This window comes from Molossus molossus, unplaced genomic scaffold, assembly GCF_014108415.1.
Source record: "Molossus molossus isolate mMolMol1 unplaced genomic scaffold, mMolMol1.p scaffold_m16_p_21, whole genome shotgun sequence".
In the NCBI taxonomy this organism is placed as follows: domain Eukaryota; kingdom Metazoa; phylum Chordata; class Mammalia; order Chiroptera; family Molossidae; genus Molossus; species Molossus molossus.
This window is the reverse complement of record NW_023425357.1, coordinates 30247180-30267736: the sequence shown is the minus strand read 5'-3', so window position 1 is coordinate 30267736 and position 20557 is coordinate 30247180. Positions and strand designations below refer to the sequence as shown.

At 44.3% G+C, this 20557-nt stretch overlaps 1 protein-coding gene across 4 annotated transcripts in view; it reads right to left on the bottom strand.

Annotated features, from left to right (window-relative positions):
- WDR59 (WD repeat domain 59) overlaps window positions 1–20557 on the bottom strand; it is a 95376-nt gene that overhangs the window by 58548 nt on the left and 16271 nt on the right. For all 4 annotated transcript variants that reach the window (XM_036275254.1, XM_036275251.1, XM_036275252.1 and 1 more), the window contains exons 3-7: window positions 13933–14068; window positions 9156–9241; window positions 7799–7879; window positions 4668–4705; window positions 983–1071 (exon numbers count right to left, since the gene is read on the bottom strand). In XM_036275254.1, the coding sequence (XP_036131147.1) occupies window positions 983–1071; window positions 4668–4705; window positions 7799–7879; window positions 9156–9241; window positions 13933–14068 (430 nt within the window). The remainder of the gene's footprint in view (window positions 1–982; window positions 1072–4667; window positions 4706–7798; window positions 7880–9155; window positions 9242–13932; window positions 14069–20557) is intronic.

The following is a 20557-nucleotide window of genomic DNA, read 5'->3' as shown; positions in this document are numbered from 1 at the left end:
CTAGTTTACGCTTTGCAATCTGGGGCAGCTGACCATCCTAGAGTAGTGTTGGGTTCTCCAGGCTTGACCTTCTCCAATGATACATTCACTGTTATTATCATCTTTATTTTAAAGATAAAGAAACAGAGGCTTGGAGAAGTTTAGTGGCTCACCTGTTATCACACTGAGGAGGAGCAGAATGGGACTCTAACTTCACAGTCCAAGTTCATTTTCTTTTCTGTTTGTTTTTGTTTGGTTTGGTTTTATTTTGTTTTTAATCCTCACCCGAGGACATTTTTGCATTTATCTTCAGATAGAGCAGGAGGGAGAGAGGAAGGAAAAGACAGAGAGAAACATCGATGTGAGAGAGACACATCGAGTGGTCGCCACCCACACAACCCCAACCAGGGCCGGGGCCAAACTGCAACCGAGGTACATGCCCTTAGCGGGAACTGAACACGGGTCTCTCTGGTCCGCGAGCCAATGCTCCAACCTCTGAGCAAAACTGGCCAGGGCCAAGTTCATTTTCTTAACCACCAATCATAATGCCCCACTTCCCTCCCTTCCTTCAACACCATTTTGATGGGGAAGCAAATGTCACCTGGGACTGTGATCTTTTTTTTTTTTTTTAATCCTCACCCGAGGACATTTTTTGTTCAGATAGAGCAGGAGGGAGAGAGAGGAAGAGAGAGAGAGAGAAACATCGATGTGAAGGGACACATCGAGTGGCTGCCACCCGCACAACCGACCAGGGCCGGGACAAACTGCAACCGAGGTACGCGCCCCTAGCGGGAACCGAACCCAGGTCTCTCTGTACCGCAGGCCGACGCTCCAACCGCTGAGCCGAACCGGCCAGGGCTGGGACTGTGATCTTAAAATGGCAATTTACCACGCTGCATGGGGCACCCTAGACTCACAAGACAAGCCCTGCTACTTAAAACGTCCTCTTCTTACCCTCTGAGAAGGATTAAAGGCCAACTGGGGGAAAAGAGAAATTACTCACCCGCTTGTCCCATATCCGTACATCCCCGTCGTGACTGGTGGCAAGGCAATTAGCGTTTTTTTTATTCCATTTGACCTGTGAGGCACCCGCTGCAAAGAAAAATCAGGAGAAGAAAGCGGCTGCTTCAGCACCTTCAGAACCAGAGGGCAGCACATGCAGGGGAGCTGGGTAATGAGCTCTGATTGGAATAAGCACAGAATCCTTCCCGTTTCTGTAACTGCACCAACTCCACCATAAAAAGAAAATAAAGCCGAAAAATAAATGAATTAAATAACACATGGGAACAGGATCAGAGTCACCTAATTGAGGAAATAACTTCACTTGGGGAAAAAATGTACAGGTTACCTCCAAGCAGCATCAGCAGAGAAATGTAATTTCTTAGAGAGCAGAAGTTGAATGTGGCTTGCTGGTTGGTAATTGACTCATCAGCTGAATGCCTGCTCCTTCCCTATTTAATTTTTGTAGAGGGACAGTCTTGGAAAAACAAAGCCCACAGATGAAGCTCTAATGAAAAATAAGCCCCCATATTGCCCAGTTCTGCCCTCAGAGAGTTATGTGCACCCACTCCACCTCCCCATCAGTGGTTGGACATGGCCACTAGCCCTGCATCGAGTCAGGGAAAGGGAACACCCCGGCACTGTGTGGACTAAGGCCTTTCTCACTCTGCAAACACAAAGAACAATGACAAATAAGCTACTACTTAAGAGAGGAGGCACACTGTAAGATGGCAGAAGAGGTTAAGAAATGGGGAAAACGCACCCTGGCCAGTTTGGCTCAGCGGTTGAGCATCGGCCTACGGACCAGAGAGTCGCAGATTCGGTTCCCGCTAGGGGCACATATCACAAAAAAAAAAGGGGGAAACCTGAGACATAGCAGCAATTACAGCTGACTCTTAAAAATTATCAGGTTAAGTTAAACCCAAACCAAACAATGGTCCTCCTTCCCACCTCTTCTTGTTCTTGTTCAGATGACACATATTTCTGCTTGGACACCTCGCCCTTTGGGTGGATGTGTATTACTGGCGACACCATAGTAGACCCAGGGCTAGTCTGGAGAGCATGAGAGATAAAGCAAGGACTTAGAATCTAACAGGAAACAGAGTTAAGGCCCTGGACTTATCCTTGCTTGGTTTTGGTGAGGGCTTCTGTTTGTTTGGTTTTTTTGTTGTTGTTTTTCTCTCTTGAGATACAGGGCATCTTAAGTCATTTAAGAACAAGTGGTGGAAACCCCTTAAAATGAAGAAAGGGAGTGTATTACTTAGTAGACCCAAGATTTTTTGCAAGAAAGAGTATCAGCTAGAGCAGTGGTTCTCAACCTTCCTGATGCCGCGACCCTTTCATACAGTTCCTCATGTTGTGGTGACCCCCAACCATAAAATTATTTTTGTTGTTACTTCATAACTGTAATTTTGCTACTGTTATGTCTTAGGCGACCCCTGTGAAAGGGTCGTTCGACCCCCAAAGGGATCGCGACCCACAGGTTGAGAACCACTGAGCTAGAGCATGGGTAAGAAAAGCCTCCTCCATCTCCTCACGGCAGTTACTTGAAACGTTCCAAGAAAATACTTTTCCCAGTGGGGTACCCATCAGACCAGGAAGCCTCTCAGAAATTCTGGGAACCCCCTAATTCAACCTACCCTACTGAGATCGTGACACCACAGTCAAACAGAGGTCCTAGGCTACACAAGAACACTCTGGAGCACACATGGACGCATTCTCACTGACTCCCTACCCCAGGGAGCTGGGCACCACATATGTGGGGAGCAGCGTATCCAAGGCTGCACCTCTCCGGGAATGTTATGTGGGCAGCTAACAAAGGTCTAAAGCCTCTCGGGTGCCTCTTTTCTCCCAGAGCAGCTTTACCACGACTGAGAAACCTCTCTCAGGTACAACAGTGCAAGAAGCCTCCTACTTCTGTTTTTTAGAAGGACCTATACCAGAAAAGAAAGTATTTTAAGCAGGTGGGCTGAAATAAGAACTGTCTTTGTTTTTAGGGTTCCTCTACGACCAATCTAACTTAAAAGTCAGAGGAATGGACTGAGGCATTTACAGACCATTTGTATGTTTATGCAGTTGGACAACCTCTGCAACCATGTCTGCAGACCATTCTGTGTCTAAGATCATAAGTGCCTAAAGAGGGGAGACACAGATCAACAGAATCATTAAGCCCTTAGCATAGAGGCACAGGTGCTTGATTCCCAGATCCACTTAACAAACATTTATGGAGCATCCCCTCGGGTCATGCTGACCTTGGTCTATAGCACTGAAGCAGACAGAAGTGGTCCCTAAACTCACAGAACAGATAATCCAGTCTTTAGATGATGAAGCTTGGGGTACAGGGGGAAAGAGAAGAATCATGTAATCATTTTGGAACAAATACCAAATGGGAATTCAAATGTAACAAGAAGATACAAAGGAGCAATTAGGATCTAAGAGACAGATAATATATGTTTTTATCAAGGATGTCAAAATATAATACTGATGACTGGGCTTCATCACTGTGAGTAAGGTTTACCAGTTCTACACCCAAGTTTGACTCTCAGAAACTAGCAGGAACACCACACAACAGCCTCAGTGCAGTTGGGATTCCCCGACTGTCCATTCCAACTGAGCAATGGTAACAAGTAGATAGGAAAGTAATTCCAAAGACTTGGTGCCTCCATATTAAATGACACCATGGGGACACAATCAGCATCACTGAGATTGTAGGGAAACCACAGGACAAACAACCTGGTGTCTTTAATAAATAAACTGCTGAAAAAGAGAAACTGAAAAAAGAGAGGGAGAAGAACCTTACTGATTAAAAATGATGAGAACTAGCCCTGGCTGGTTTGGCTCAGCAGTTGGAGCGTTGGCCCACAGACCAAGGAGTCTTCATGGGTTCAATTCCGGTCAAGGGCACGTACCTCAGTTGTGGTTTGGTCCCCACCCTGCTCAAGATCATGCGGGAGGCAACCAATTGCTGTGTCTCTCTCATATCAATGTTTCTCTCTCTCTTTCTTTCTCCCTCCCACTCTGTCTGAAAATAAATGGAAAAATATCCTCAGGTGAGGAAAAATAAAATAAAAAATAAATGAGAACTATATCAACCACGTGCAAGTATGGACTTTACTTGGATTCTGATTCAAATAACTGTAAAGAGAAAGAGAGAGAGAGAGACTTTTGGGTAAATTTGAACACCGCTTAGATGTATGATGATAATAAAGAGCTATTATTAACATTTTTAGGTTTGTTGACAGTATTATAATTATGTTTTGTTAAAGGATTCTTCTCTTGTAAAAACTACTTACTGAAATATTTGTTGATGAAATGAGAGGATACCCAGGAATTGCTTCAAAACAACTCCAAGGAGGATAGGGTGGGTGGAGGTAAAGAAATAAGAGTAGCAGTATGTTGACAGCTGTTGACGCTGAATGATGAACTATTTTTATACACATTTAAAATTTTCCACTATAAAAAGTTTAAGAACAAATCAATTTGTTTCCTGTCCTTGCAATCTGAAATAAGTTCCTGACCACACTCAACACTCCTGACTCTAATATCTAAGAGCAGCCTGAAGCAAGCCCCTTGCAATATGGAACTTAAAACTCTACCTAGCCATGATAAAACATGGGGTATGGGACAGTCAGTGTGAGAGAAAGAATGGAAGGAATAGAATAAAGACAAGCCAGGGAGTATGCACTCACCTACAGCAGACAGTGCAATGGTAGGCTTCCTTGTGTCTCTGAAATATAAAAGTCAGAAATCAAATGCCCAATTCATATGCCACCATCCACCTGGTGCTTTTCACCCTCTGCACGCATTTCTTCACTTCCCTTTCAATAGGGACTGGGAATTCAGTGGGAATGTGAGGGCCTTAAAAAAAGCATAAAGAGAAGCTTGTCTCCCACCAGGTAGATGAACTTTGTCAGTCACTTCAATTGAGGGGCCAAGTCTGAATTTCAAATCACACAGCTGCATTCACAGAAAATATGATTCAGCATGGCCTAGGTGACCTCGATGTAGGAGCAGAAAAAGCCAAAAGAATACCTTCCTGGTGTCATTTCTCCTAATGGAAGGGGAAAAGTCATGGAGGGGTGACTCTACAAGAACCTTCCCAACAGCATTTCAAGGGTGGAGTAAAAAGTACTCTGGCCCTGGCTGGTTTGGCTCAGCGGTTAGAGCATCGGCCTGCGGTCCGGAGAGACCCGGGTTCGGTTCCCGCTAAGGGCACGTACTTCGGTTGCAGTTTGTCCCCGGCCCTGGTTGGTCGTGCGGTGGCAGCCACTCGATGTGTCCCTTCACGTCGATGTTTCTCTCTCTCTGTCTCTTCCCCTCTCTCCCTCCCACTCTATCTGTACAAAAAATGGAAAAATGTCCTCGGGTGAGGATAAAAAAAAAAAAGTACTCTGGATGTTCACAAAGCCAAGAGGTGGAAGCTACCCAAGTGTCCATTGACTGATGAGTGGATAAACAAAATGTGTTTTACACACACACACACACACACACACACACACACAATGGAATATTATTAGGCCTTGAAAAGGAAGGAGAGCCTGTCAAATGCTACAACATGGATGAACCTTCAGGACATTATACTAAGTCAAATAAGTCAGTCACAAAAGGACAAATATTGTATGATTCCACTTACACGAGGTCCCTAGAGTAGTCAAATGCATAGAGACAGAAGGTAGAATGGTGGTTGCCAGGGGCTAGGGGGTGGGAGAAATGGGAAGTTGTTGTTTAATGAGTACAAAGTTTTAGCTTTGCCCAATGAAAAATTCTGGAGATCTGTTGCACAACAATGTGAATATACTTAACACTACTGACTGTACACTTAAAAATGGTGAAGATGGTAAATTTTGTTTTGTTTTATAATCACAATTAAAAAACAAAACAAAACACCTACTCCTAGAGACAAGTGGAGACTCTTGGATAGAGAGGCTCTTCCTACAAATGGTAAAATGACAGAACTGAGCAGCACCCTAGGGCTGGGAGGGCCAGACAAGGCAAATCTTCAGCTTATACTTACTATTTAGAAGACCTGAAAATGAATCTCAGTTCAGTGTCTTTTAAACTTTAAATTATGAAAACAGTTGTTTTATGTAAATGAGGAATACTCTATCTAAACTTGGGCCATAGCTCCCTGGGGGTTTTGTTTCTATGATCTCACTTATATGTGGAATCTAATGAACAAACAAACAAAATAGAAAGAGACACGGATACACGGAACAGACCGACAGCTGTCAGAGGGGAGGGGGTTGGCAGGCTGAATGAAAGAAGGTGAAGGAATTAAGAAAAAACATTATGTATATGACACTATATATAACACACAGACACAGACAACAGTGTGGCGATAGCCAGAGAGAAAGGGGAGTGGGGAGAGGTGGGCAAAGGGAGAATAAATGGGGGTGGAAAAAGACTTTACAATGGGTGCACGATGCAGTGTACAGATGCTGTTTTGTTGAGTTGTACACTTGAACTCTGTATGGTTTTGTGAACCAATGTCACTCCAATAAATTCAATTAAAAAATAAATAAATAAAAGCTTCTCTCTCCCATTTCCCTGGATTTCGTGCTCCTTTCCTCCCTCTGGCACTGCCTTTACTAACCACCTCTGAAGCGCTAACCTGCAGAGGATGCAGATGTCAGCTGTGCATACCCTTACTCCCTAAGAATCCCTTTCTCTGGTCTGGTCAGTCAGATCCGTCACACCCAATATCTGGCTTGGCTTCTATCTATAGTCCACCTTTCAGTGTAAAATATCACAAAGCCCCTGCCATTTGGGAATAGAGCAGCCTGGTGAGGGGGAAAAGTGTCCCATCAGGGAGACTCTACAGACTATACCCTCTAGAAGTCACCACTAACTGTTATGGTAAAGGGCTCTGTGCTCTGCAAAGGGAAAATGGAAGAGTTGTTTAGCAAGAACCTGCAAGGCGCCGGCCCTGAGTGTGTGCTCTTTACCCCAGGAAGACTAACCCTACCAGGTGGCTCTCAGGACCCTCTTACAGATGGGGAACTGAAGCCTCACAAAGAGCAAGTAAGGAACCGAGCAGATGTGTCTCAGCACTGCCTGCGGCAGCAGATGTGTGTCTGTGCCTATCAAAATTCCCCCACCGCCACCTGCCGCTTCAGTCAACTTCAGCCTGATTTCCAAGTGCCAGCACCTGTGTTCTTGGCCCACAACTCTCCCTAGCTGCTGAAGTCCATTCTGTGAACTGTTGTGACAGGACTGAGGTGCCAGGGAATTAAGGCCCCTGGGAACAAGCAATGACTGACGGTGAACAACACCCCCACTTCGTTAGCCCTCGGGGTTGGACGCCTCTGAGGAGGGAGTTTTACACTAGCACCTAGCAGTCCCCAGTGAAACTCAGCGTCACCTGTCCACAGTGGAACACAGGTGGATAACGCACCCCTATTGGTGGCCTTCCCCCTCCTGTCTCTTCTCCATCCTCTCCAGCAGTGGTTCTCAACCTTCCTAATGCCGCAACCCTTTACTGCAGTTCCTCATGTTGTGGTGACCCCCAAGCATAAAATTATTTTCGTTGCTACTTCATAACTGTAATTTTGCTACTGTTATGAATCATCATTGGAAATATGTTTTTTCCAATGGTCCTAGGCGTCCCGTGAAAGGGTCGTTCGACCCCAAAAGGGGTCGCAACCCACAGGTTGAGAACTGCTGCTCTACAGCCTTTCCTTCACCTTCTAAATAACGTATCTGCAAAGTATCCTTGTCTCAGGGTTTGCATCTAGGGGACCAAATTAAGACACCTGATCTCTAAAACAAAGGTACCAAATCATCCCACAAACATGTAGTTATGCTTCTTAATCATTCTTACTTGATATCCCAAATGTAGATGTAGGTGTCCACAGAGCTGGTAACGAGGAGATCAGGTTCAAACACTGCCCAGTCCAAGTCGCTGGGAACACAGAAATAAACAGAATATGGAAGAGAAAAAAATTCAGTCTGGTTTCCAAGCATTGGCAGATTTAGTTTCTAGTGGCTTCAGAAAGTCAATTACTGGGGCTCTTAACATGATTTAGGCTGGAATCTCCAAAGTTCTTTGGGAACAGAGCTCTGAAAGAAACTTTCAGGTCCTTCCTGTCATCTCAAGCTATACTACACTGCTCCCGAAAAAGAAACAGAGTGTTTCAACTTAAAACACACACATGCAGGCACAAACTGTACAGACAAAACAAGGAAAATGTTTGACTTCTCATTTTCTGAATCAGACTCAACCACAGGTACGTTGAGCAAAGCCAACATCTCCAAAAGCAGGGGCAAACCGCCACGTTGCCAGCAGGCCTCTGGTGGCCTACTCTTGCCCTCGGGCCTATGAAGGCACATACTGCATGCACAGTTAGCACAGGCAGGGGTCTGGCCTATCCCATCACTTCCTAGGGCCACTTCACCCCTCCTGCACTCCCTATGCTACTTCCCAAAACAAGTCTCCCCCACCCAGAAGCAGGGACCCAGGGGAAGGATAGACCAAGGAACACTCCAGAAGCCAACTGGAAGGTGTGAGTGGAAGGCAACTGTGTGTCTGAGTGGAATAGCGGACTGTGACACAGGAGTTTTATGTGTTGACTCAGTGGCCAGAGAAAGCAAAAAGCTGCTCCCATGGCCTGTCTGGTGTGGCTCAGTGGTTGAGCATCGACCCATGCACCAAGAGGTCACCGGTTCGATTCCCAGTCAGGGCACATGCCCAGGTTGTGGGCCTGATCCCCAGCGGGGAGCATGCAGGAGGTAGCCAATCGATGTTCTCTCTCATTGATGTTTCTCTCTCGCACTCTCTCTCCTTTCCTCTCTCTAAGATCAATAAAGAAAAAATGTTAAAAAAAAAAAAAAGCTGCTCCCTGATGTCTCTATTCTGGGGCACCACCGACTGTGACCTTGGGGATTCTGTTGACATAACTTCTCTCTCTCCTGCAGCAAAAATCAACTCTAATCCTTACTCTGTACTTTTCTAAGAACTTTATGGGATTGGGTTCAATACTACATGGATGCTGGTTCCTAAATACCAGGTGTTCTTCACTGTGAAAATCATCACCTTAGTACAAGCTAACAACCTAACAGCCACCTAGGGCCAACAAAATATAGTCAAGCTGTGGGAGGAGACAGGTGTTTTCATTTCATTCCCCAAAGCACTATGGCAAAGTGAGATAGCCCAGGGAGCCATAGAGGGCTGTGCCTACCTGATTACACGAGTATGGCCTTGTAAGGTTGTGCCAACTTCCCCGCTGCCATCTTTCCACTTGTAGAGGTCAACCCGTTGGTTACTCTGAAAAGAAACAAGGGAAAGAAGGCAGCAAGCAGTACATCAGAATATATGCTCTTACCCCAATCTCCTTGAGGCCAAGAAAGGGAAGTCATGTAGAAACAAACTCTCATGACAAATATCCTACAGGTTGAACCCTGGCCAGTTTGGCTCAGCAGCTAGAGCATCAACCTGCGGACTAGAGAGTCCTGGGTTCAGTTCCCGCTAAGGGAACATACCTTGGTTGCAGTTTGTCCCCGGCCCTGGTTGGGGTCATATAGGTGGCAACCACTTGATGTGTCTCTCTCACATCGATGTTTCTCTTTCTCTTCCCCCCTCTCTTCCTCCCGCTCTATCTGAAGATAAATGCAAAAATGTCCTCAGGTGAGGATAAAAAAAAAGATCCTACAGATTGAGCATGTGGGTTATGGGTAATGGAGATGTCCCCAGACCACTAGAGAAACCTCTTCTCCATTCTGAAAGTCACATAGCCATCTCTCTCCAGCTGCTGTCACACCAGACTTTTTAGCTCACTCTTCCCATTATCAAATGCTAAAGTCAACCTACCACACTTCAAAAAGAGAAATGCACAAGAACAGAAACATTATTCAAAAGGGTGTCCTAGAAGGCAAAATTATACCAGACTCCTTAAAATAGGCCTACATACAATTTCTTAAAGACTGAAGCAGAAAGACACAGAGAAAACGGTCCAGAAGAAACAACAATAATTTCTGAACTGATATATATATATGACTGATTTTCATTTTAGCTCAGAGTCATATAGATGCATAACATTTTGAGAACTTTATCCTGAAATGCTTGATCCCTATGCTAAATTGGTAAGATTTCTTATGAAAAGATTAGGATTCAAAATAACTTCCAATGGGACTAGGAGTGAAAAGAAATTCCTCTCATCACAATATTCCCTCACATTTCCAAAAGGTCTGCTAGTGCCTCTCCGTGAACTAGGCACCTTAACAAACCTGTCGTCTGCTCCTTCCCACCACACTATACACTAGGTATCCTCACCATGTCTCCTCTAAATGAAGCAACTAAATCAATCAACTGAAGCTCAAAAAGAAAAAAAAAACCAAAATCAATAAATTGAGCTTCATTAAAATTAAAACTTTTTATATCAAAGGACATTATCAAGAATGTGTAAAGGCCCTGGTCAGGTAGCTCAGTTGGTTGGAGTATCATCCCTATGTGCCAGGATTGCAGGTTCAATGCCTGGTTAGGGCACATTCGGGAATCAACCAATGAATGGAACAACAAATCAATGTTTCTCTCTATCTCACTCTCTTTTTCATCCTCTCTCTCTCAAGAATTAATCAATAAAAAAACAAATACATAAAGTGAAAATAATCTGCATAACTAGAGAAAATATTTGCAAATCACATATCTGACAAGGGTCTAGTGTCAAAAACATATAAAGAAGTATTACACTTATATGCATATATGCATAACCAATTGACACAAACAATAGTTTGGGGAAAGCAAAAGGGAGAGTGGAAGCAGGGAGGAGGGGGGTCAATGGAGGGAAGGGGGGGGCATCTATAATACTTTCTTTTTTTTATCCTCACCCGAGGACATTCTTCCATTTTTTGTTCAGGTAGAGTTGGGGGGAGAGAGAGGAACAGAGAGAGAGAGAGAAACATCGACATGAAAGGGACACATCGAGTGGCTGCCACCCGCACGACCGACCAGGGCCGGGGACAAACTGCAACCGAGGTACGTGCCCTTAGCGGGAACCAAACCCGGGTCTCTCAGGACCGCAGGCCGACGCTCTAACCGCTGAGCCAAACCGGCCAGGGCTATAATACTTTCAACAATAAAGATTTTTTTAAAAAGAAAGAAAAATAAAAAGAACTATTACAACTCAAAAGCAAAAAGACAAACAACCCAACACAAAAATAGGCAAAGAACTTGAATAGACATTTCTCCAAAAAAAGACACACAGATGGCCAACATGCACACGAAAAGATGCTCAACATCATTAGTCATTAGGAAAATGAAAATCAAAACCACAGTGAGGTACTACTTTACACCCACTAGGATGGCTATAATTTTTTTAAATTTTAAATAAAGCAGGAAATAACAAATTTTGGTGACAATGGAGAAACTGGAACCCACGTGCATTGCTGGTAGGCCTGTAGAACAGTTCAGCCACTGTAGAAAACAGTTTTATGGTTCCTCAATAAGTTAAACACAGACTACAATGCCACACCTAGGTATACACCAAAAAGAAATGAAAACAGCCCTGGCCAGCATGACTAGTGGTTAGAGTGTCAGCCCAAGCACTGGGTGGTCATGGGTTCAATTCTGGTCAAGGGCACATACCTGGGTTGCAGGTTCAATCCCCAACCCTGGTCTGGGTATGTGCAGGAAGGAACCCATCAATGTGTCTCTCTCACATTGATGTATCGCTCTCTCCCCCACCCCTCACCCTTCCACTCTCTAAAAATCAATGGAAAAAAATATCCTCCAGTGAGGATTAACAAAAAAAATAACTGAAAACTAGTACTCAAAAAAAGTACATGTACACACATGTTCATATCGGCACTATTCACAAAAGTCAGCCCAAGTATCCATCAGCAGATAAACAGATGAACAAAATGTGGTCTATCCATACATTTAAATATTATTTAGCCATAAAAAGGAGTGAAGTACTGATATAACATGGATAAAGAAGCCAGACACAAAAGATCATATATTACATGATTCCATTTATATGAAATATCCAGAACAGATAAATCCATAAAGACAGAACACAGACAGGTGGTTGCCAGGGGCTGTGGGGAGGGAGGAATGGAGAGAAACTGTTTACTGGTAAGGGGTTTTACAATGGAGTGATGAATATTTGGGAACTAGATAGTGGTGGTAGTCACATAACATTGTGAATGCAATAAATGACACTAAATGTTCACTTTAAAATTATTGCCTTTAAAGAAAAGCAGGGCATGGACTGCCTTCCTCACCACTCCTAATCAAATGCCGTGTTAAACCACTGGGACCGAGTACTGAGGGGTGAGCCTACACCAGTGTTTCCTCAGCAGGGGAGATTTTGCTTCCCAGGGGACATTTAGCAAATGTCTAGAGACATTTTGGGTTGTCACAATGAGGGAGATGCTACAGGAATCTAGCAGGTAGAGAGAGGGCCAGAAATACTGCTAAATTTCCTAATGCACAGGACAACCCCCACCATGAAGAATTATGTGGCCTTACTTGTCAACAGTACCAGCGTTGAGAAACCCAGGACCAAATGATCAGAGGTTGAGGGTGAGAGGGGAGCTAAAGCTCTTGAGGTATAAGCCAACAAAGAGAGCATCCTGCCTCATACACGTCTACAGTTAAAGTCAGGTAGTCAGATTCTATTTTGGAAATTATGGGAAAGAGCAGCTTTTTGTTCCTTCTGAAGCTGACAATATCGCTCTTCTTTATCTTCTCAGATGCTTTCGTCTCACAGACTGCCATTCCTGATAAGAAAAGCCCCAGACAGCACTGTGACTGATCACATCCCCTGGACAATAAGAAGGGTTCCTTTAGCCCTGGCCAGTGTGGCTCAGCGGTAAGAGTGTCGCCTAGGACCAGAGAGTCCCGGGTTCAATTCCAGGCAAGGGCACATGCCTAGGTTGTGCTTCATCCCTGACCAGGTTGGGGTCGTGCGGGTGGCAACCAGTCGATGTATCTCTTTCACATCAATGTTTCTCTCTCTCTCTTCCTCCCTCTCTCCCTCCAGCTCTGTCTGAAGATTAATGTAAAAATATCCTCAGGTGAGGATCAAAAAAAAAAGAAGGGTTCTTTTAAATACTATCCTTCTAGCCCAGTGCAAAAGGAGCCAAAGGTTGGGATCCCTAAGTGCTCTAGGAAAACAGAATGCTGATAGAGGAACAGTACCAGAGATGACTGGCCCAGAATCTTTTTTCAGTCATGAGTCACTTAGAAAACCTAATAAAAGGTATGCATCTTATCCCTGGAAAAATACATACATAAACAGGCACATAAAATTTTAGGGGGTTGCCCTAGCTGGTTTGGTTCAGCGGTTAGAGCGTCGGCCTGCGGTCCTGAGAGACCCAGGTTCGGTTCCCGCTAGGGGCACGTACCTCGGTTGCAGTTTGTCCCCGGCCCTGGTCAGTTGTGTGGGTGGCAGCCACTCGATGTGTTCCTTTCACATCGATGTTTCTCTCTCTCTCTCTGTTCCTCTCTCTTCCTCCCACTCTACCTGAACAAAAAATGGAAAAATGTCCTCGGGTGAGGATAAAAAAAAAAAGAAAATTTTAGGGGGTTAACCAATCTAATGAATCCCAATAAAGAAAGAACCCCTTCCTTTGAGTGAAAGGGCAAATGGACTCTTCTGATCCCTCTGAAAGCAATGAAGGTCAACCACAGACGAGCTCACTAGTTCCCTCTCAGAACATGTTTCAGAGTCACTGCTTAGTTCCATTGCTGCTAATGGAAACAGGTTCTCATCACACACAGAAATATAGGCATCTACCCATTCCCCTTGAAAATCTGAATTCAATTCTTAGAAACACAAGGTCTGATACCTATGATACCAGTAATTGTATTTTGTCTGTGATTTGCCTCTATCTTCCTTTTAGAACCACCCACACCTCTTTTCTGCCTGAGAAATGAGGGTTACATTCTCTTCTCCACATAGGACATACAAACCACACATTTAAAAGCCTTTCCCTGTACTCCTTAAATAAACTCACCGAAGCTGCAAAGTAGTGTGCAAAGCCATCATGAGGATTCCACTGCACAGCACCAATGTCCCACTTGCTCTGGCGAGAGATCTTCCTGTGACCTTCGAAAGGGGCATCTAGATTAACGATGTATAGGAACCGGCGGCTAGAAGAACAACATCAACATGATGACACTCTAACAGCATTAACTTAAGACAGAAAAGCACATTTAGAATTACAAGCAGTGCTCATAAATCCCCAGATATATCTGACCATTTACCTACTCTGAAAGGCATGTAAGTGACAAGAGTAACTAAGGTGGCTGTTGACGAGCAGGAGCATTTCCCAAGTCTACCTTTAGAGATCGTCTTCCCTGCCACATCCATGAAAGTCTAGACCTCTACCCTCTACACTCAGCTCCAATCCTGCCCCTCTCCCAGCCCTTCCAATTCCCAACCTAGGACAGTCACTGCTTCTACATTACTCCCAATACGTGGCTTGCATTTAGACTGCAGCATTTATCTCTGTAGCAGAACCGCTAGTTAATGCTATTGTCCTGAACTAATTGAGTATTTGGAGTATGGATCATGTCTTGAATATCTTTGCATGTCCAGAATCACTAGGCACAGTGCTTTGCATTCAACAAATGTGTGTTAAATTAAACACATCACTTATCACTTAACCAAATATCCTGTTGAAAATCTCAAAATCCCTTGCAAGTTGACTATTTGAAAAGGAAACTAAAGAAAGTCAATCAGGAGAGGAAATAATAATAATGAAAATAACCTTAAGTGTTGCCCTGACCAGTATGCTCAGTGGTTAGAGCGACAGCCCATGGACCAAAGAGTCATGGGTTCGATTCCGGTCAAGGGCATGTACTTCGGTTGTGGTCCGTTCCTGGTCGTGTGGGAGGCAACCAGTCGGTATGTCCCTCTCATGTCGGTATGTTTCTCTCTCTCTCCCACTCTTTCTGAAGATAAACAGAAAAATATCCTCAGGTGAGGATTAAAAAAAAGTAAGAAAATAAGCTTGTGTCAATAATGTTCAAGGTACCAATCAATATAAAGGAACTGAAAACAGGAATGCCCTGTGTTTACTTCTTTTCTTTTTTGTTAAAGAAAAAGTCTTTGATGTGTGAATTAACACCTCAGCAGCCATCAGCTATTCATTATGGAGTTTTTTTGTTTTTTTGTGTGTTTTTTTATCCTCACCCGAGGACATTTTTCCATTTTTTTTTTCAGATAGAGTGGAAGGGAGAGAGACAGGGAGAGAGAGAGAGAGAAACATCGATGTGAAAGGGACACATCTAGTGGCTGCCACCCGCACGACCCAACCAGGGCCGGGGACAAACTACAACCGAGGTACGTGCCCTTAGCGGGAACCGAACCCGGGTCTCTACAGACCGCAGGCCGACGCTCTAACCGCTGAGCCAAACCGGCCAGGGCTGTTTTCTTTTTTTGTTGTTGTGGGGTTTTTTTTGTTTTTTGTTTTTCATCCTCACCCGAGGACATTTTTCAATATTTTGTTCAGATAGAGTGGGAGGGAGAGAGAGAGAGAGAAACATCGACATGAAAGGGACACATCGAGTGGTTGCCACCCACATGACCCAACCAGGGCCAGGGACAAACTGCAACTGAGGTATGTGCCCTTAGCGGGAACCAAACCCGGGTCTCTCTGGACCACAGGCCAAAGCTCTAACTGCTGAGCCAAACCAGCCAGGGCAGTTTTTTTGTTTTTTAATATATTTTTTTAATGTTTTATTGAGTTTTTAGAAAGAGAGAGGAAAGGAGAGGGAGAAAGAGAGAAACATTGATGTGAGAGCAAAACATCAATCAGCTGTCTCTTGCATGCCCCCTACCAGGGATCAAGCCCACAACCCAGGCAAGTACCCTGAGCGGGAATGGAACCGGCAGCCTTTCGGTGCATGGGATGAAGCCCAACCAACTGAGCCACACTGGCCAGGGCTTGACTCATTGTTAGAGAGCACTCCAAGCCCCTTGATATCAATGAAGATAGGTGGGCTCAAAAATGAAAAAAAAAAAAAAGATTAATAGTCCCTGCTCAGAAAAGATAGGAAATGGAATATTAAAATGGCATGGAAAACTCTAGCAGAAACCCTAGAAGGAATGATTAAAGGAGAAGACACAAATTCACATGAACTTATGAAACTTCTAAAAAGTTGCTTCAGAACAAAGATCTAGCACCTCTGGCCAGCTAGCATCTTGCCATTAAAACAAAAAAAACGGAAAAGACTAAGAGCTAAACATATGGGGTGTGTGTCAACAGGGTAGTTCAGAGACATTCCAGAGCAAATACAGAACAGAAAGTGGGCACGCCTTCAGAAAAAACATACCTGATTGAACATACATGTTCATCTTCATTCCCCTCTAAAGACCCACTAAAATAAGAGTAAAAACGTAGCCCTGGCCAGTTTGGCTCAGTGGTTAGAGCGTCGGCCTGTGGTCCAGAGAGTCCCCAGTTCGATTCCCACTAGGGGCACGTACCTCGGTTGCAGTTTGTCCCCGGCCCTGGTTGGGTCATGCGGGTGACAGCCACTCAATGTGTCCCTTTCACATCGATGTTTCTCTCTCTCTCCCTCTCTCTCTCTCTCTCTCTCTCTCTCTCTTCCTCTCTCCCTCCTACTCTATCTGAACAAAAAATGGGAAGATGTCCTCGGGTGAGGATAAAAAAAATAAAATAAATTAAAATAAATAAGAGTAAGAATGTAAAAGACAGAAACCCACAAAGACAAAGAGAATGAGAAAGATGGATGCACAAATGGTAACTAACTGAGCATCGAGAAAGCTCACGCCCAAGTGCCTGCAGAGAAGCGCGTGAGAAGTCAGCTGATTCACACTGGCAGGACTTCTCAGGAGCTGCAGGCTTTGGGCTTCAGGAAAGGGGAAGAGAGAAGACTGGAGAATCAAAAGCGGAACAAAACCAAACCAAACAAGGAGAACTGTTCGAAAGAACACTAACGAGAGTAGTTTAAGAGCACCCCAGAGAGCCAGCGTCTCCACTTCTCCTTCTTCCAAGTGGAGGGTGGCTGATGTGCTTCAGAGAAGCCCGGGCCTGGAACAAGAGGCACAGCAGAGAGTGAGAGGGCTGTGCTCAGAACAGGATGTGAAGTGCAGTGTGAGAGCCTCAGGCCTCTCCCCTTACTCAGCAGTCACAATGCTTAGCTTTTAGTCTTCAGTGACTAGTGACACGACGTGTCTTTTCAGGAGGAAATGACAATCCCAAGAAAAGGCAAACAAACAAATAGCAACAACAAAACCTTGCAGGTAAGGAAGGACACTTGGGGCACCTTCCAACCAAAGGGCCTGGTTCCTACTTGATCTTCTTACAGTGAACTGGACCACTACCCATTGAACAGACTCCAATGCCGTACTCTCCGATATAACAGAGAGCCCAGGAGCATCAGTCACCAGAGGAAACATGAAAGACAGAGACCAACACGACCAAAGTAAAGAAAAATGAAACAGGGTAGCACAAAGGAAAGATAAAAACCTAGAATTAATATTCTCAGAAAGATAAAAGAAGACAATGTAAAGAACAGAGACCAAGAAAAAGCTCTCGGAAATTAAAATAATAGTTGAAATAGAGAAATCTGATAGAAGGGTTGGAAGTTAAAGAAAAGTTCCAGAATACGACACAAAAAGACAAAAGACCATAATATTTCAACTGTAATTGAAAAATAAAAAATGATTTAAAAAAAAGACAAAAAGAGAATCCACACAGGATATTCAACATGACTAACAGTAACTCCAGAAAGAATGAGAAGAGGAACTAGAAGGGGGGAAATTATCAAAGACATAATGCAGGAAAGTTTCTTCAAACTAAGACACAAATTTCTCATCGACTTCCGGTCAAGATGGCAGGTAGGTAAACCCGGTATTGCGTCCTCCCACAACCACATCGAAGTTACAACTAAACTACAGAACAACCATCATTCAAAACCGCCTGAAATCAAGCTGAATGGAAGTCCTACAACTATGGAATTAAAGCAGCAGCCACATCCAGACTGGTAGGAGGGGCGGAGGGGGACGGGCTGGTCCCACACCCAAGTGTGGCGGATAAAAATCAGGAGGGCACCTCGGCTGGGAAGGTCCTCCCTGAGGACTGAGGGGTCCCCGTCCCACACCAGGTGCCCTGCTCAGAGTGCCAGTGCCAGGAAGAGAAGTCCCCATCATTTCAGACTGGAAAAACCTGGCTGGAACTGAGGCTGAGGGAGGCTGAGGCAGCTGGAGCCCCAGGCAGCTCCTCTTAAAGAGCCCACACACGGACTTATCGGACTCGCACCCTCCAGGCTCCAGGGTGGGGGAGGCAACTTGAAAGGCACCAGAGACATACAGGGGAAAAACTGAGTTGTTTGGCATTGGAGCGAGGGCTGGAGAGGCAGCTTTCTCCTGGACAGATGTGATGTCAGAGGCCTTTGTTCCTTTGGTGAGCCCTTCCCTGGGACTCCAGCAACCAGGCTTTCACTGGTAGCCCCGCCCTGGTGATTCCCTGAGGGTCTGCCCCACCCCACCCAACTTTCAGGCCGACCCAAGCTGTTGCCACTTGCTTTACCATAGGATTGGCCTGTCTTGGATCCTGCTTCAGGTTTTCTTAAATTCTTTCAAAAAAGCAGCATCTGGTCTCAGCTAGCCCCATACCCTCTCATTAAGTAATACATAGAAACAAACACAGGGAGGCAGCCAAAATGAGGAGACAAAGAAATAGGTCCCAAATGAAAGAACAGAACAAAACTGCCGGAAAAGAACTAAGCAAAATGGAGATAAGCAACCTAACAGACGCACAGGTCAAAACACTGCTTAGAAGGATGCTCAATGAACTTAGTGGGAACTTCAATGAACTTGGGGAGGGCCTCAAGAGCATAAAAAAGGACCAGTCAGAAATGAAGGAGGCACTAACTGATATAAAGAATAATTTACACAGATTCAATAGTAGAGTAGGTATAGCCAAGAAGCAAACCATCGATTTGGAATATAAGGAAGCAAAAAACAGCCAATCAGAACAGCAAAAAGAAAAAAGAATCCAAAAGGAGGATAGTGTAAGGAGCCTCTGGGACAACTTCAAGTGTGCCAACATTCGCATCTTGGAGGTGCCAGAAGGAGAAGAGAGAGAACAAGAAATCAAAAACCTGTTTGAAACAATAATGGCAGAAAACGTCCCTAACTTGGTGAAGGAAACAGACACACAAGACCAGGAAGCACAGAGAGTCCCAAACAAGATGAACCCCAAGAGGCCCACACCAAGACACATCATCATCAGAATGCAAAAGGTTCAAGACAAAGAGAGAATCTTAACAGCAGCAAGAGAAAAGCAGTTAGTTACCTACAAGGGCGTTCCCATAAGACTGTCAGCTGATTTCTCAAAAGAAACTTTGCAGGCCAGAAGGCAGTGGCAAGAAATATTCAGAGTAATGAAAAGCAAGAACCTACAACCAAGATTACTCTATCCTGCAAAGCTGTCATTTAGAATCGATGGACAGATAAAGAGTTTCCCAGACAAGGAAAAGCTAAAGGAGTTCATCACCACCAAACTATTAATATATGAAATGTTGAAGGATCTTCTTGAAGAAAAATAAGATAAAAAATATTAACAAACAGCCCTGGCCGGTTTGGCTCAGCGGTTAGAGCGTCGGCCTGCGGTCCTGAGAGACCCGGGTTCGGTTCCCGCTAAGGGCGCATACCTCGGTTGCGGTTTGTCCCCGGCCCTGGTCGGTTGTGCGGGTGGCAACCACTCGATGTGTCCCTTCACATCGATGTTTCTCTCTCTCTGTTCCTCTCTCTCCCTCCCACTCTACCTGAACAAAAAATGGAAAAATGTCCTCGGGTGAGGATTAAAAAAAAAAAAAAAAAAATATTAACAAACAAAATGGCAATAAATACATATCTATCGACAATTGAATCTACAAACAAAATGAACAAGCAGAACAGAAACATTCTCATAGATACAGAGAACATTTTGTTGGTTGTCAGATGGAAGGGGGTTTGGGGGAATGGGTGAAAAAGGTGAAGGGATTAAGAAGTACAAATCGGTTGTTAGACGGACAAACCTCAAAGGGAAAAGGGGTTGGAGGGTGGGAAGAAATAAACCAAAGAACTTATATGTATACATGCATAACCAATGGACACAGACAACAGTGTGGGGAAAAGCAGGAGGGGGGCGTGAGTGGGGAGGAGGGGGTCAAATAGGGGAAAAATGAGGAACATCTGTAATACATTCAACAATAAAGATAAGTTTTTTTTAAAAAGACACAAATTTCTAGACTAAAAAGGCTATCCAAGGTGCTAAAAATTGTTCTGTATCTTTTTCTTTTTTTTTTTTAATATGTTGTTATTGATTTTAGGGAGGGAAGGGAGAGGGGGAGAGGTAGGGAGAGACAAACATTGATGTGAGAGAGAAACATCAATTGGCTGTCTCCTTTATGCATCCAGACCAGGAACCAAACCCATAACCAGGCATGTGCCCTGACCAGAATTGAAACAGTCTGTGCATGTGATGATGCTCAACCAAGTGAGCCACACCAGCCAGAGAAAATTATTCTGTATCTTAATTGGAATGGTGATCACATGGGTATATAAATTTGTAAATTTATTTGAGCTGTTCACTTAAGTATACACTTTACTACACATATTTTAAAGTT